We start from the raw sequence: 13841 nt of genomic DNA, 5'->3' as shown, positions 1-13841 counted from the left end.
TTCATGACCTTCCTCTGATTATGGCGTTCCCTCTGCTCTACATTGCTTGGCCACCAGGGGCAGTACAATATGTACTTCGAATTGATGAGAAGTTCCAGGTGATGTGTTAAAAGTTCTGGTACAGAAGCGCAAAAAATTATCATTATTAGCTTTTTTTCAAATGCATGACAAGCCCATTGGTATGTGAAATGCGTCATTTCCACTCTGTCATTTTAGCAGATGTTTGAGAAACTGATAATCCTAATCAACATTGTTTCATGTCTAGTTTGTAGTTTAGAAGAAAATGTTTTTTTTTTTTTTTTTTAATATAAATTATTCTATCTACAGCAGGGTCTGGTCTCGCTTCTGTTTGGACAATGCTTGTCGTCCAGTGTCTGTAAACATGGGAGTGGTGAATACACACTCAAGGAGGCATTTATTTCAGGATATCCTGGTATATGAGGAACTTATTACTGTATATTTTATGGACTAAAAACCGTGGAATACCCGACACTCGACTCAGTTCCACACACACTCACATTATTCCTTCATGGCCATCAGGTGATGGGGGTGAAGACAGTCACCCTTCCAGAATCACTTCTGTTCATCTCAACGCTGGATGGCAGTCTGCATGCTGTCTCCAAACAAACAGGAGACATCAAATGGACTCTAAAAGAAGGTTTGTATTAGGTTGTGACAGCTATGGGTAGTTTTTGGACAGTCTAAGGAGCAACCTGGCTCTGCCAGTGGGACGTAAACATAATCTCCCAGCAGGTCAGGCGAACGAGGGGGCCAGTGAATGTTATCAATTACTTCTTCCTTCACACCGCTGGGACATTATGTTTAGGTTCATCTGGCAGAGCCAGGTTGCTCCTCAGACTGTCCAGTAGCTCAGTGATGCTCTGGTCCAGATCTAAGAGGAGATTCCCCAGGACACCCTCCATCGTCTCATTAAGAACATGCCCAGGTGTTGTAGGGAGGTCATACTGGCACACGGAGGTCACACACACTACTGTGCCTCATTTTGGCTTGTGTAAAGGACATTACAGTCCATAAATGTGTACTGTAGTGTGTTTTCCACTTTCATTTAAGTATAATTCCAAATCCAGACCACCATGGGTTGATAAATTTATTTTCATTGATAATGTTTGTGTGATTTTGTTTTAAGCGCATTCAACTATAGAAAGAACAAAGTATATATTTTATTCATTCATATTTACAATGTGTTACTTCATTGTTCCCATTTTTTTTTTTTTAAAGTAGTGTATATTAAGTCTGTGAAGTAAGTTATGCTTACAACAACAATGATATGAATAGAGGTGGGATGTTTAAGTGTTTTACAATGCTTGCTTTTATTAGTTGCTGTGATGCTGTATCCTCTTATTTTACATGGGTAACAAAGCTATAAAATCATGTACAAATTACACAATAAATTCAAATCTTAATTAGGCATCACAGAACACATTAGCGGAAACATTGGTTAAAATAAACAACGAAGTTAAAATTTATCAAATAAATTACTAAGATAGTTTAGTTTAATTTGCAAAATGCAACTATTGTTGTTGTTGTAAAGCCATTTCTCTGTGTGGGGGTGTGTGCGCGCATTTGAGGGCTAACCTTAACCTATAAATATGGTCCGGCTCTAGTTTAGTTGCCAGGAAGTGCTCTTTTTATGTAATTACAGCCTTTTTTTTAAATTGCCAGACCCTGTCATTCAAGTGTCCTTAAATATCACTGAGTGAGTAACACACAAACACACACATATACACATAATGTACATTTACATCTCAGCGAAGTTTATATATATATTTTTTGTCAGGCCAGGTTTTCTCCCAGACCCCAACGATGGCAGCTTGTACATTCTTGGTGGCAAACGCAAAGAAGGCTTGATGGTGAGGGATGAAGTGCAAGATTGTGTGAGGTAAATTTATAATGTTGTCTTGGGCATGTGTTCCTCAGAAACTTCCATTCACAATTCCGGAGCTGGTCCAGTCTGCTCCCTGCAGGAGCTCTGATGGTATCCTCTATACAGGTGAGGTGCACACTAATGCTACCAACCCTTCATCAACCATTCATCAAATCAAACATGTAAAAATAACCACCATAACTGACTAGTAAATTGGAAACTGTACCAACTCCTAAAATTTTGACATAAGGCCAAAGATGTATCATGTGTTATAATGTCCACTTGTAAGAGGCTGAGGCTGATGGGGATTTTGAATTCTTATATTTGCGAACAAAGTGTAGTTTCAACAAAATGGGTTTTCTTTTTAAGGGGTAATCGGCTCCGTAACATATGAATTAAAATTAAAGCAGTAATAATCGTAGGCAGGTTGTTAGGCTTAAAGGGATCCTCTGTTTTTAAGACAAGTAATTCTTAAAAGATACATGTTAGTATGAGTTATAATAATTTGATATTAAAACCCCTCTTAATGTTTTTGTTTTAATAAGTTTGTAAAATTATTTTAAGTGATAGGTCGCCATTCTTGTGACGTCGCAGTGCGTGACGTCACTGGTCCCGTTGCGGAAATTCCAGCGTGTCACTCGTTAGCTTTTTCAATATATCGTCAGTTTTACCCTTCCTATTTGAACCAGATCTGAAAAGTGAAGAGCAGGACAGCACTGTCGGTCGTTCACAAGACGAGCTTCAGGGAAAATGCGTGCAGCAAATACCTGATAAGACAAAAGTTGGGCAAAATTGGTGATGCGAGAGAGTCCTGTTGGGAAGTCCGGTTGGGAGCGAGAGTGTATGCTGTCCGGTTTTATTAGCAGATATTCAAGGTAAGCATATTTCGTTTTCAAACCTATCCCAATATAATTATGTAGATTGTTAGCATCCAGAGCTGTCGTGTGCTTACAGTACAGGCCAAAGAGCACACCTTGTGTAATCCATGTCTTGTACATTGTAATGCGTGGTAGCTAGGATAGTAAGGATACGTGTATAAAAGTACCAAAAAGGGGAGAAGCTTCCACTTATGCACATTTATTCACAAAAAATAATATTTCCACCTTGACTACTCTTCACTCGTGAGCTCAGCAGTACACACACACGCGTTCCCTGACGAACTCCCAACATTGTTGTAAGGTCCACGTCAGAGTCACTGTCGTCACTGTAGCGTGCCATAGTGCTTTAATCATTTAATATGATTTGGGGAAAATTCCCACGAAGAATAGTCAACAAAAAAGATAGCAATAGTAATCCAAATCTGCGTTTTTTTACTGACTCGAAGATCCAGGAATTAGACCGATACCATGGCAATGTCACAGCCGCGATTAGGCCGTCGATTCCACGAAATAGACTGATCCGAAAAACCGCTGTGGGACCGACGAATCAAAAAAATGGACAGATCTGAAACCAATATTGCAGACGCAGTGGGACTGTCGGATCCAGAAAACAGACGGATCCCTTACTTGACTGAGGATCCAGGAAAAATGTTCGGGCGCTAGTTGTAACGCGTGGTGGGTAGGATGCGTGCATACAGGTACCAAAAAGGGGGAGAAGCTTCCACTTATGCACATTTATTCAGTAAAAATAATAATTCCACCATGACCACTCACTTCACTCCCCTTGTTTCCATTTGACTGGAAATTGCATCCAAAAGCAGCACATCGTGGCATTTTACTTAGCGAGTTTAGGCAGCAATAAGCAATTGTTGAACACGAAAGATACCAATGACGTCATCACTGCGAGCCCGCAAACCATGGCGCCAACTAACGGTCAAAATATGGACTAAATATTATAAAATATTGCCATTAATTTAACATTTTATGTGTTTCTAACAACATATTTTAGTACAAGAGAACAATTGTGGTTTATTAGAGCCTACATGTATTTAAGTTAGAGGATCACTTTTAAGTTTCTGTGTTGTAATGAGTGTTGTATTGTGGTAATATGCCAAAGTTACTGTGTGGTCAGTGGTCAAACGGTTCATTTTTAGATCTAAACTGGTTAGTGTGAGTCTATCGCTGTTAGTTTCAGTCAATTAGTGGATGAGGATCTGCAAACTGATTACTTTGCTTGAAGTCCGTAGACTGTGTCACTGTACATTAAGCAGTTGCCGACTACTTTAAAAGCAACTCCCTCAAGAGAGTTTATTGCAACAGGTGATGGTGTTACTGCACTTTCCACTGCACTGACACAGACGGCCAGTCCCGCTATGGCTTCAATTTTAACAGCAAGGCAGGCATGTAATGACAACAAAATGTCTGAAAGCTAATGTTTTGGGAGCATTAAAGGTAAATGAAACTTTTCCAGATGCACGAACGATAGACAGATTGCTAAGAAGTGTAAATTTGGTGAGGGGAAATTGAATGTGTAACTTATATTTATCACGATGGTACGTGTTATTTTTATCTATAAAATTAGGGAATTTTATTCCTATCTCAAATGCATTTTTTTGTTCTCCGTTTCGTTTGAGCTCTATGATGGAGAGAGGCCAGATTGTTCATCTGTTAAATTTTATTTATAACTGCGTTAATGCTGCTGCTGTTGCAATTAAAACATGACAAACTGTACCAAGATGTATCTCAGGTTTAATTTAGCTGAGTGGTTCTTGACAAGATTCAACTGAATCATAAGGGTTTGCTGTGCCAGTTCTGGGTTCAGCAGTGTGTGTTGACATACGTTTATTACAATGTATCTATTTGGGAGCATTCCTTTGGTGGATTGTAAACAAAAATAAGGGAATGGGCAGAATTTGTAGCGAAAAATGACAAGAGATTGTTACAAGACAAAAGTTTTTGTTTTTAATGTGAAATTATTATTTGCTTTTTTAACACCGTTGAACTAATAAATGGTTAATTCTATGTCGTAATTACAATATATAGACAGACACGTTTTGAGTATAAAAGAAATCATCTTTATTTTTCAAAATACAAAGGGTTTAGTAAAAGCAATGCATTCATTTTTTTGGGGTCCATACCTCCCAACAAAGTGAAGAGCCATTGATTACAGAAAAACCCACTACGGTGTTTTAGATAGTGGTTTGTTGGCTTTGCGCACTTCATTTTCAGTCCCTTGAAATCACTTATTTTTCAGTCTTGTAAACTGAGTGAAATGCTATGCTGATGTTATTAATATGTCTAAAAGAAAGTTACGGAAAATGACTGCTAAACAACTTGAAACTAAACTACGACCACCCGGCTCCCTTGATGTCTCATCAGCCCAGAGACATGATAAGCACACCCCAAGAGCATGCATGCCTTCTACTGGCAAACTGGAAATCTACAAGCAACAATAAGTCTTCAATTAATTAATCAGCCGAGACAAAAAAAAAAAAAAAATTGGGCTCAGAGGATCGATGCATATACATCCTTAGAATATACCTACCAAATTTTATTCTGATCAATGCACAAATACCTTAGAAGTAGCAATATAGTTGGGGTCCTCACCAAGAAGAAGAAGAACAAAATGAGTTAGATCTGGAGGTGGCCATTGTACAAAATCCTGCTAACCTCTGTACTGTAGTGAGAAAAAAATAAATGTTACACCTTTGCTATTCATCTAGAAGGTCAAAGTTTACTTATGTTTCTGTTTTTTTTTTTAAAGGCAAAAAGCAGGATGTGTGGTTTGTCGTTGATCCTGAAACAGGAGCAAAGCAAACCAGTATAACAACATCCTCCTCTGATTCCATGTGTGCCAACACTCCACTGATGTACATTGGACGCACAGGTGAAACCGTCACATAAGTACTGACTAATGTTCACTACTTATCCATCCTCCTTTCAGTATTTTCCGATTTCCATATTGCAGAGTACATGGTTACCATGTTTGATACCAAGAAGCAGGAGCTGCGATGGAATGCAACATACAACGATTACTCTGCTCCACCCTATGATGAGAAACTCGACTATAGTAAGAATCACTTATTCTTTTTTTTTTTTCCTCGAGGTAGACTAATCAAATATAAAGATTGTCACTGGTGCAAAACAGGACTTACAACTTCGTTGCGATATCATATATCTGATTTAGTACTAATTGCAATTGAATAGTAGATGACAAAAACAAGCTTAAAATGCCATATGTATATATATATATATATATATTTGTTTTTTAACCCAAAATAATGTTAGGATATTAATCATCCAAGGAGTAGGAATCATTTTAATGAAGTGCATCACAGCAGAAAGAAAAGGTTTCGATTTTTCAGCTGTGTAATAATAGGGAAAAACATCAATAAATGCCAATATTTCCAGGAAGCAGCCATATTTAAATGCTGGAAGTGTTTTAGCCAATCAAATGCTCGTATTTCAGATGGTCTGCCATTGCTCATGACGTCAGATACCCCATAAATTTCTTAGCGATGGCGATTTTTATTTATGAATCCTCACTAAAGTAGTCGTATAGACCCTGATTTTGCTCAAGCAAATAATAATAATTTATACCTGCGTTCAAGTCCATCAGTGTTTAAGTGCTGTGCGCTAACAGTGACTGCTAATGTTGTACACAAACATCAGAATATTTGTCACTTATATGCAACAGTGTGTAATATAAGTATGCAAGAATGTTAAACAATTCATCCCCACCTTGATTACTTGGTCGCTTACACGGATTCTTCTCCCAATGTAGACGCTAAATCCAATAGATCGGCTCAAACTGTTAGACTGCTGCCCGGAGACGCTCTTGCATCCAATACATAGTTTGAGAAAAGACTTATCGCTCTTTGGCGTTCTCATATGTTGGTGACTGGTATAAGTGACAATTATTAAGTTACATATGATCTGGCCTGGAGCTTGGGAGTATTTGACGTTAAACTCGTCCGAAAAGATGAGCCGCTTGGAGTGTTTCATTTTCTGTGTTCAAACATCATTTTCTCCGTCATCATAGTTCTAAGAATTCATTTGCATATTTAGATTTTGTGCACAACCACCTTTATACTAAATGATTACTATTGCTTTAATATTTTGGGGGGTTTTATATTTTTATTTTTTTCTCAAATGTTAATGCAAACATTAACAATAATAGGACACTGTTCTACTCTTCATGCGTGTCAGTCAGGCAGTTAATAAACAGGAAGCGTCCCTAGTATATAACTCACCAACACGTCATTGCATTGATTATAGACAAGTTTCCAGAGCGTAACATGGGCGGCGCCATCTTTGACATATTCTGCTACGGACTTTCAGTTTAGACAGAACAACATTAATTGCGGTTGAAGTAAGCAGTGTGGAGACAAAGGTAAAACTGCAAAATCAAACCAGAGGAACCCATGGAATCTCCAAAAATTTATTCAGCACCACATAGATGAAGCTCCGGGACTTTTTGTGCTGTGCGTTTGTTCTTATCACCTTGTTGATCGTGCCTGGACGAAATTCTAACAATCCGTGCAACCTGTGTTAACATGAGGTGTAGATTGATAAACAAACGAACAAAAACTTGTAACCCTCGCATTGATGCATTTAGGGTAAGAAGCCCATGTATTACTTGTAGTAGATGAGTACCGTATTTTTCGGACTATAAGTCGCAGTTTTTTTCATAGTTTGGCTGGGGGTGCGAATTTTACTTAGGAGCGACTTATGTGGGAAATTATTAACACATTATGTTATTTTGGTGTTTTGGAGTGACACTGATGGTTTGGTAAACTTGTTAGCATGTTCTTTATGCTATAGTTATCTGAATAACTCTTAATAGCTATGGCTACGTTCGCGTTCTGCCTTTGGCAATATGTGTTGAATTGTATTCTTGACTTTTTTATATTGAAATCCATGCTTTTAGTTTGTGGCGCTTTCACGCCCACGTGGGGGTGCACTTGCACTTGTTTACGTGAAGAAGAGCGCTCACACGCCAAAGAAGACCGACAGCTACGAAGCTCTGAGTGAATGGGCGAGTTCGCGAGAGAATAACACGGCTGCTAACCTACGTTCATTGTTTATGCTTGTAAAATATCTCTACTGAGGCAATGCCTGTGTGTATCATCTTTTCTGTTGTTGTTGTGTTTTCCACCCGCGATCGGACACTTAGAGCCAGTTGTGTGGTTGCTTGAACAATGTGCTAATGCTAGCCAAAGCATGCTAACCATTTTTGTCATTGCTGTAAAAGCACCTAATTATCATTTATTTATGTTGATGCGAACCTGTTTTGTATCGAGGACGAAATTGATTCAGCAAATTATACGGACGTCCAGCATCGTCATTAGGGAGTTTAGCCCGTTGAATAGCCAGGACGGAGCCATAGCATCCTGGTGAGGACAGTATATTCGCATTTCGTTGTTCATGTACACTGTACACTTATTCAGCATGTTGTTCTATATTGTATTTTTATATTAAATTGCCTTTGAAGATGACATGTCTGTTCTATGTGTTGGATTTTATCAAGTAAATTTCCCCGAAAAATGCTACTTATACTCAGGCATGAAAATCTCTCACCTTTCGGCGAAATTCGCCGTTTTGAAGTCAAAAAGGGCGACCTACGTGAATTGCGTAGATCCGAGGAGAAATTCTTTTTGGGGGGGGGGGGGGTTCGGGAGGTTTTATTTAATTATTATTATTATCATCATGTGATTAACTTAGTACGTAAACTGAGCACTTAAGAACACAGTCAGCAAATCCTTCTTGATGCTTCGCTGACGAGAACCAATCATCGGCCCAAGCTGCGTTCCATTATTCCAAACGCGCGCACTCCTTACGCGTGTACACGGAGTGCTCGGAGAGCCTTCGGTTGCATTGCAAAGCAGCGAAAACAAAAAGCAGGCCTTATCCACATCGGGGCAGACCAGAGCGCAGCATACACACTTGCCTGTATTTGCCAGCAGATTGAATTTGGTGAGTCATGGTTTCAATCGTTTTCACGTTTTGCGATATAAAAAAGTTACTGCCATTCGTTGCAGCTTGCGTTGAACACTGCCAGAGCTAGCCAAATCTCCCATGAAAAAAAATAGCTCCCGTTAAATTGGCGTCAAGCTTGTGTATTTAGCGGTAATATAAACGAAGAAACACACTGTTGAGTCAAATTAAGCGGCATTCTCTCGGATGGAGGGGGCGCCTCACATCGCTCCCGTCGTCCGCCGGAGACGCGTTATTTTCGGCTTGGATTTGAGCTGACGGCCGGTGTCGGCACAACAGCGGCCCGACGAGTGGTGGGAATGAGTCCTGCTTCTTAAAGCTTTTCAGAAATACAGGGATCCCTCGTTTTTCGCGGTTAATGGGGACCAGAACCCGCCGCAATAAGTGAAAACCGCGAAGTAGCGCGCCCCCCCCCCCATTTTTTTGTGCGTGTTCAATGCATTTATTCAGATTTTACACTGGAAAAAAGATATATATATATATGACATGTTTTTTCACTTTTTTCACCAAAGTATCATTTATAAATGGTTTTCAAGCACTTCAAAATGTAAGAATTATGATGTTTTAAACATGTTACTGCCCCACCAAATTATTTTTAAACAAGAATAAAGTAGTTAGAAAATGCTTGGCTTTATTAAAAGCTTCATAGTGAGTCTACTCAAACCCTCTCAGGCTTTGGTAAACGGTGATTGGCACATGTGCAAAGTTTTTCTTTTTATATATATTTTTTTGTTTGAAGCAACTTATTTGATTGAATAATAAAGACACAAATGTCCTAGCCAAAATGTGGCCCAAACGCAGAACATTACTTAAATGGAAAAATTTGTTTCAATCAAGAAAAATAGTTTTCAAATGCTTTTTTTGTCTCAAATTTATTATTCCAATCAAAAACTTTTTTTTTTTATTGAAGCTACTTTTTGGGATTAAAAGTATATACTGTATTTTGATTGAAGCAACTTTGTTTTTGATAGAAGTAACTTAGTTTTTTGATTGAATAATAAAAACACAAATCTAACTCCATCGTTATTGAGTGAGAAAGAAATTAAGAAAGCTTTAAAACTAAAAGCCACCGGGGAGTCTGTTTGTTTTTTTAAATATTTATATTTCATTACATAGACATGCGTCGTAGGGAAGGGAGATTGAGGGATAAAAAAAGGAGTTAGATGAGGCTGCTAAAGGCAGTGGATACCTCATCAGCTGGGTGAATAGCAGACCTGGTAAGAACAAGTTTGCAAGGATAGTCGGGTATTAAATCCAATTATAAACACAATTACAATGTTATTTTTCTAAAAGATTTTTATGTCATTGCTTTATTAATCATTAGGTGCTAGAGTTGTTAAGTATGGATAATAATGAAATAATAGTTTTAAGAAAACTGTGCTGTTGGTGGCTCAGTGACCATCTGATGTGGTTTGTTCTCAGATGAACAAGTTGAGGAAGGAAGTTTTGATGCAGACGTTGAAGGAAGAAAAGAGGCAGACTGACTGAGTCACAGCCAGAAAGTGTTGATGACAGTTTTGATTTCTATTCACTGTTGCCCCCTCCCAATTAAAGTATGTCACAGTCGCAGCCAATTATTATCTAAAGCTGGTTAAAATTTAAGTTATGTTGTTTTAAGGTGTATTAAATACTTGTTCATGTGCCCCTTTTGATCTACGAGCACCCACCCCTCCACCGGTCTCTGCATGGCCCTGCTGAAACACAGTGTGGGTCGACAGAGCTCAATATTTTGTTGGGGTGTACAATACAGTGTACTGGAACATATTTCCTCCACACCCTTCTCACCTTTTTAATCCCTGACCCATTTTCATGCCTGTATACTCCAGTGCGACTTATATATGTTTTTTTTTTCTTCGTTGGGCATTTTATGGCTGGTGCAACGTATACTCAGGTGCGACTTGTAGTCCGAAAAATACAGTATTTGTTATCAGTTTCATTATCGTTGTATAACTACATTTTGCAGTTAATTATGTCTCAGCTGTGACGCAAAACACAGAATTGTAGTCAAATTGAACATAATTGTGTCATCCTACACGTACTGATTAGCAACAGGCTAGCAGCAAGATAGCATGTGTTGCAGGCTTGCAGCCAGAGCAGTTAAGTAATTGTAATACATAAAACATCATAAATATAATCATCATTATAATAACAATATCAAAGACAACAAGTCGTTTCATGCGCAAGATTTTAGCTTTAGCATTTTTGGAGAACTGAACACATGAAACTGCAGGGATAGGTTGAACATACCTTCCATAACACAGCGGCAACATGGGGTCACGGGCTTGGTTCCACAACTGCCTTCATGAACATGTTGTCCTCCCATGTCGTGATGATTACAGATGGATGCAGTATTTCCAAATTGTCTTTTTTTAGGGGATTTTGACGAGTGATGCCACTCCAGCCCCACTGTTGTTTTGGTTGGAGGACGTGGAAAACTGAAGTTGCGAGCAGAAATGCAGAAGAAAAGCGGAAGTACCTCGGGAACTTGCCTTTTTTTTTAGTGGGAGCCCTGCGCTTTCCCCCCAGAAAATGCTTCAAGCAGCCAGTAGCATGTTTGAAGCAGTGCCGACATTTCTCGCTGTTTATTTGGTTAAATATGTTGATTTTGGACAGTCTTTGTTGTATTGACACATTATGATGGCTTTTGCCCAGTACTTATTAACCATGAGTGCTCCACCACTGAACAGTTAAATGAGTCCAAATGTTGTCCATAATATTTTACCTCCTTCAGAGCGATAAAAGAGAAGGTGCTTCAGTCAGTAGAAAAATTCACGCATGGCTAGATTTGACAGGACTCCTACATATTTAGTTTGCTTCACCCGGCATGCATATTTTTTTGTTTGAAAGTTTCCCAAATGATGCAATTTACCTTGCAGGACAATGTTGCAGCCAAAGAAAAAGGCAGCTCCCACCACAAATTTGAAGAACTCTGTCGCAACATTTTTTAAGAAAACTATTGCTTGTATAAATTTTTTTTTACAGTTTCATTTATGACTAAATGCTGGTGCATCATGCAATCCTACCTAGAAGTCTTTTTAGATGATAAAACTTAAATTGAAGTATCTGTGTCTTCAATTTCAGGAATGGCTCATCTTGTGTCCAGTGGCGATGGCCTTGTTGTCACTGTTGACAGAGCGTCAGGTAAGTACTTATATTCACAAAAAGGGTTCTGATTACATCTTAAGCCGGAGTGAGATTCCAATATAATGTGATCCAGGTGACGTGCTTTGGAGTCAGAACTACGGCTCACCCGTGGTGGGGGTCTATCTTTACTCGGGTGAATCACTCAGACACGCCCCACACCTGTCGCTTGCCCTTGAGACGCTGCGCTACCTCACGTACTCCTCCCCAGTCGACAAGCAGACAGACGTCTATTCTACTCTGAAGTGGAGCTACCAGTTTGTGAAGGAGCAAGCCAGCACACAAACACAACTTGTGTAAGAGTCAGATGCACACCTACACACACAAAAACGAGTGGCGTTAACAATATCACACCTGGAATTCTTGTAGTAACCATCTACTGTAGTAGCCATCCTACAACTTAACCTACAGAATCATTTAAATTCACTGTCAAATAGAGGCACCATTGCCCTCAATGGAATTGGTGCTGCTACAAGCATGCACTGCCAAAATAATGTGGAACTCAAATAATGATACTTTCCTTCAATAAATGTCAAAAACAAAGCATTGCACAATTGATCCACATGTGGGACCGCAAACACCAAATGAGAATGACAAAAAGTGATTTAAGGAAAAATAATCACCAAGATGACGAAAAACAAATGAGCATCAGAGTGGCAGCAACTGCTTTTTCCTAACATGAGAGGGGAGAATGGTCCTACGGTGGCCGTTTGACTGTCTGAAGGCTGTTCGTCTTGACTTCATGGTGATCGAATAGTGTGAAGTCAGGCATGAAAATCTCTAACCTCTCGGCTAAATTCTTCATTTTGAAGTAAAAAAGGGTGACCTACGTTAATTGTGTAGATCCGAGAAGAACATTTTTAAGGAGGGGGGGAGATTTTTTTTTTAATGTCTGACGCTTGGTATACAAGCAGGGAAAGCGGCACAAAGCCAAAAAATCGCACCACAATGGCCAGAACATTCTTTTTTCAACGAAACAAAGGAGGGTACACTGTTGTGTCCTGTCTCTTCAATGCCAAGCTTGGCTGCACGTGCGCCGTGAATGAACACCTAAAGCTCCGTCACCCAGTTGTAATTTTGGAAGACGACAGGAGAAAATTACAAGCTAGTCGTTAAGTCAATCTAACTAACTAATGACATGTTTTATTGATGTTGCTAAGCCTGTCGCAATAGGCAACGAGTCTATTTATCGCACGGTAAATAAAAATGAGGGCGGTAATTTTCACGCATACATTTGTGTGTGTGTGCTGATGGCATATGAGACAACAGTTCCTAAAACAGATGTTTATTGGTCATCAACACCGTAGAATTAAAGTTCAGACATACAAAATAAGGAAACATATCTATATTAAACACTGTAAACGTTAGCGTTTCTACATTGAGGCTAATGGGGAAAAAAGACCTCCGACTGTAGCCTGCTATAAAACATTGGCAGTTTTCACCAAAGCGCAAACTTGCGGTTAAAAGGTGACACTTCAAAAATGAAAAATCGCTGACTAACAGCATTTGCAAGCGAAAAAAATAATTGATTGCTGACACCACATTCAATGACAAAAAGAGCTTTTTTTGCGGTGTGTAAAGCTTACGGTTAGCGGTTTAGCGAATGTACTTCCGGTGAACATTTAAAAAATTAAAAAAAGCATGTCATGATCGTCATACAAATAACGATTTCTGGAGTTAATCCCACATACTTCCGAATTCAGATTCTACACTAAGAATAGCTTTAAAATGACACCCTTTATGAAAATCCTATTGGCAATGAGTAGTTATTATACCACTATAATATACTGTATAGTAGTATACTATAATATTAATGCTAGATATTTTTTTTAAGAATAGTTTTGAATCATGTTGGAAAGGCGTAGTCAGTGTTCTGAATCTGTTCATATCTTTAGTTGGTCGATTGACTTGAAATAATAACGAGAGTAAACCGCAACTTC

The 13841-nt window shown here is 38.9% G+C and overlaps 1 protein-coding gene across 2 annotated transcripts in view; it reads left to right on the top strand.

Moving 5' to 3' along the window:
- The window catches only part of ern2 (endoplasmic reticulum to nucleus signaling 2), a 37365-nt gene that overhangs the window by 2031 nt on the left and 21493 nt on the right, over positions 1–13841 (top strand). The window contains exons 2-9 of one of the 2 annotated variants that reach the window (XM_057843411.1): positions 541–658; positions 1684–1717; positions 1799–1871; positions 1939–2011; positions 5528–5650; positions 5708–5833; positions 11842–11901; positions 11978–12197. In XM_057843411.1, coding sequence (XP_057699394.1) covers positions 541–658; positions 1684–1717; positions 1799–1871; positions 1939–2011; positions 5528–5650; positions 5708–5833; positions 11842–11901; positions 11978–12197 — 827 coding nt within the window. The remainder of the gene's footprint in view (positions 1–540; positions 659–1683; positions 1718–1798; positions 1872–1938; positions 2012–5527; positions 5651–5707; positions 5834–11841; positions 11902–11977; positions 12198–13841) is intronic. The other variant, XM_057843412.1, reaches the window with a different exon arrangement.

The sequence above is a fragment of the Corythoichthys intestinalis genome, chromosome 8 (genome assembly GCF_030265065.1).
Source record: "Corythoichthys intestinalis isolate RoL2023-P3 chromosome 8, ASM3026506v1, whole genome shotgun sequence".
NCBI lineage: Eukaryota > Metazoa > Chordata > Actinopteri > Syngnathiformes > Syngnathidae > Corythoichthys > Corythoichthys intestinalis.
The sequence above is the reverse complement of the archived record's forward strand: the minus strand, read 5'-3'. Positions and strand labels throughout refer to the sequence as shown.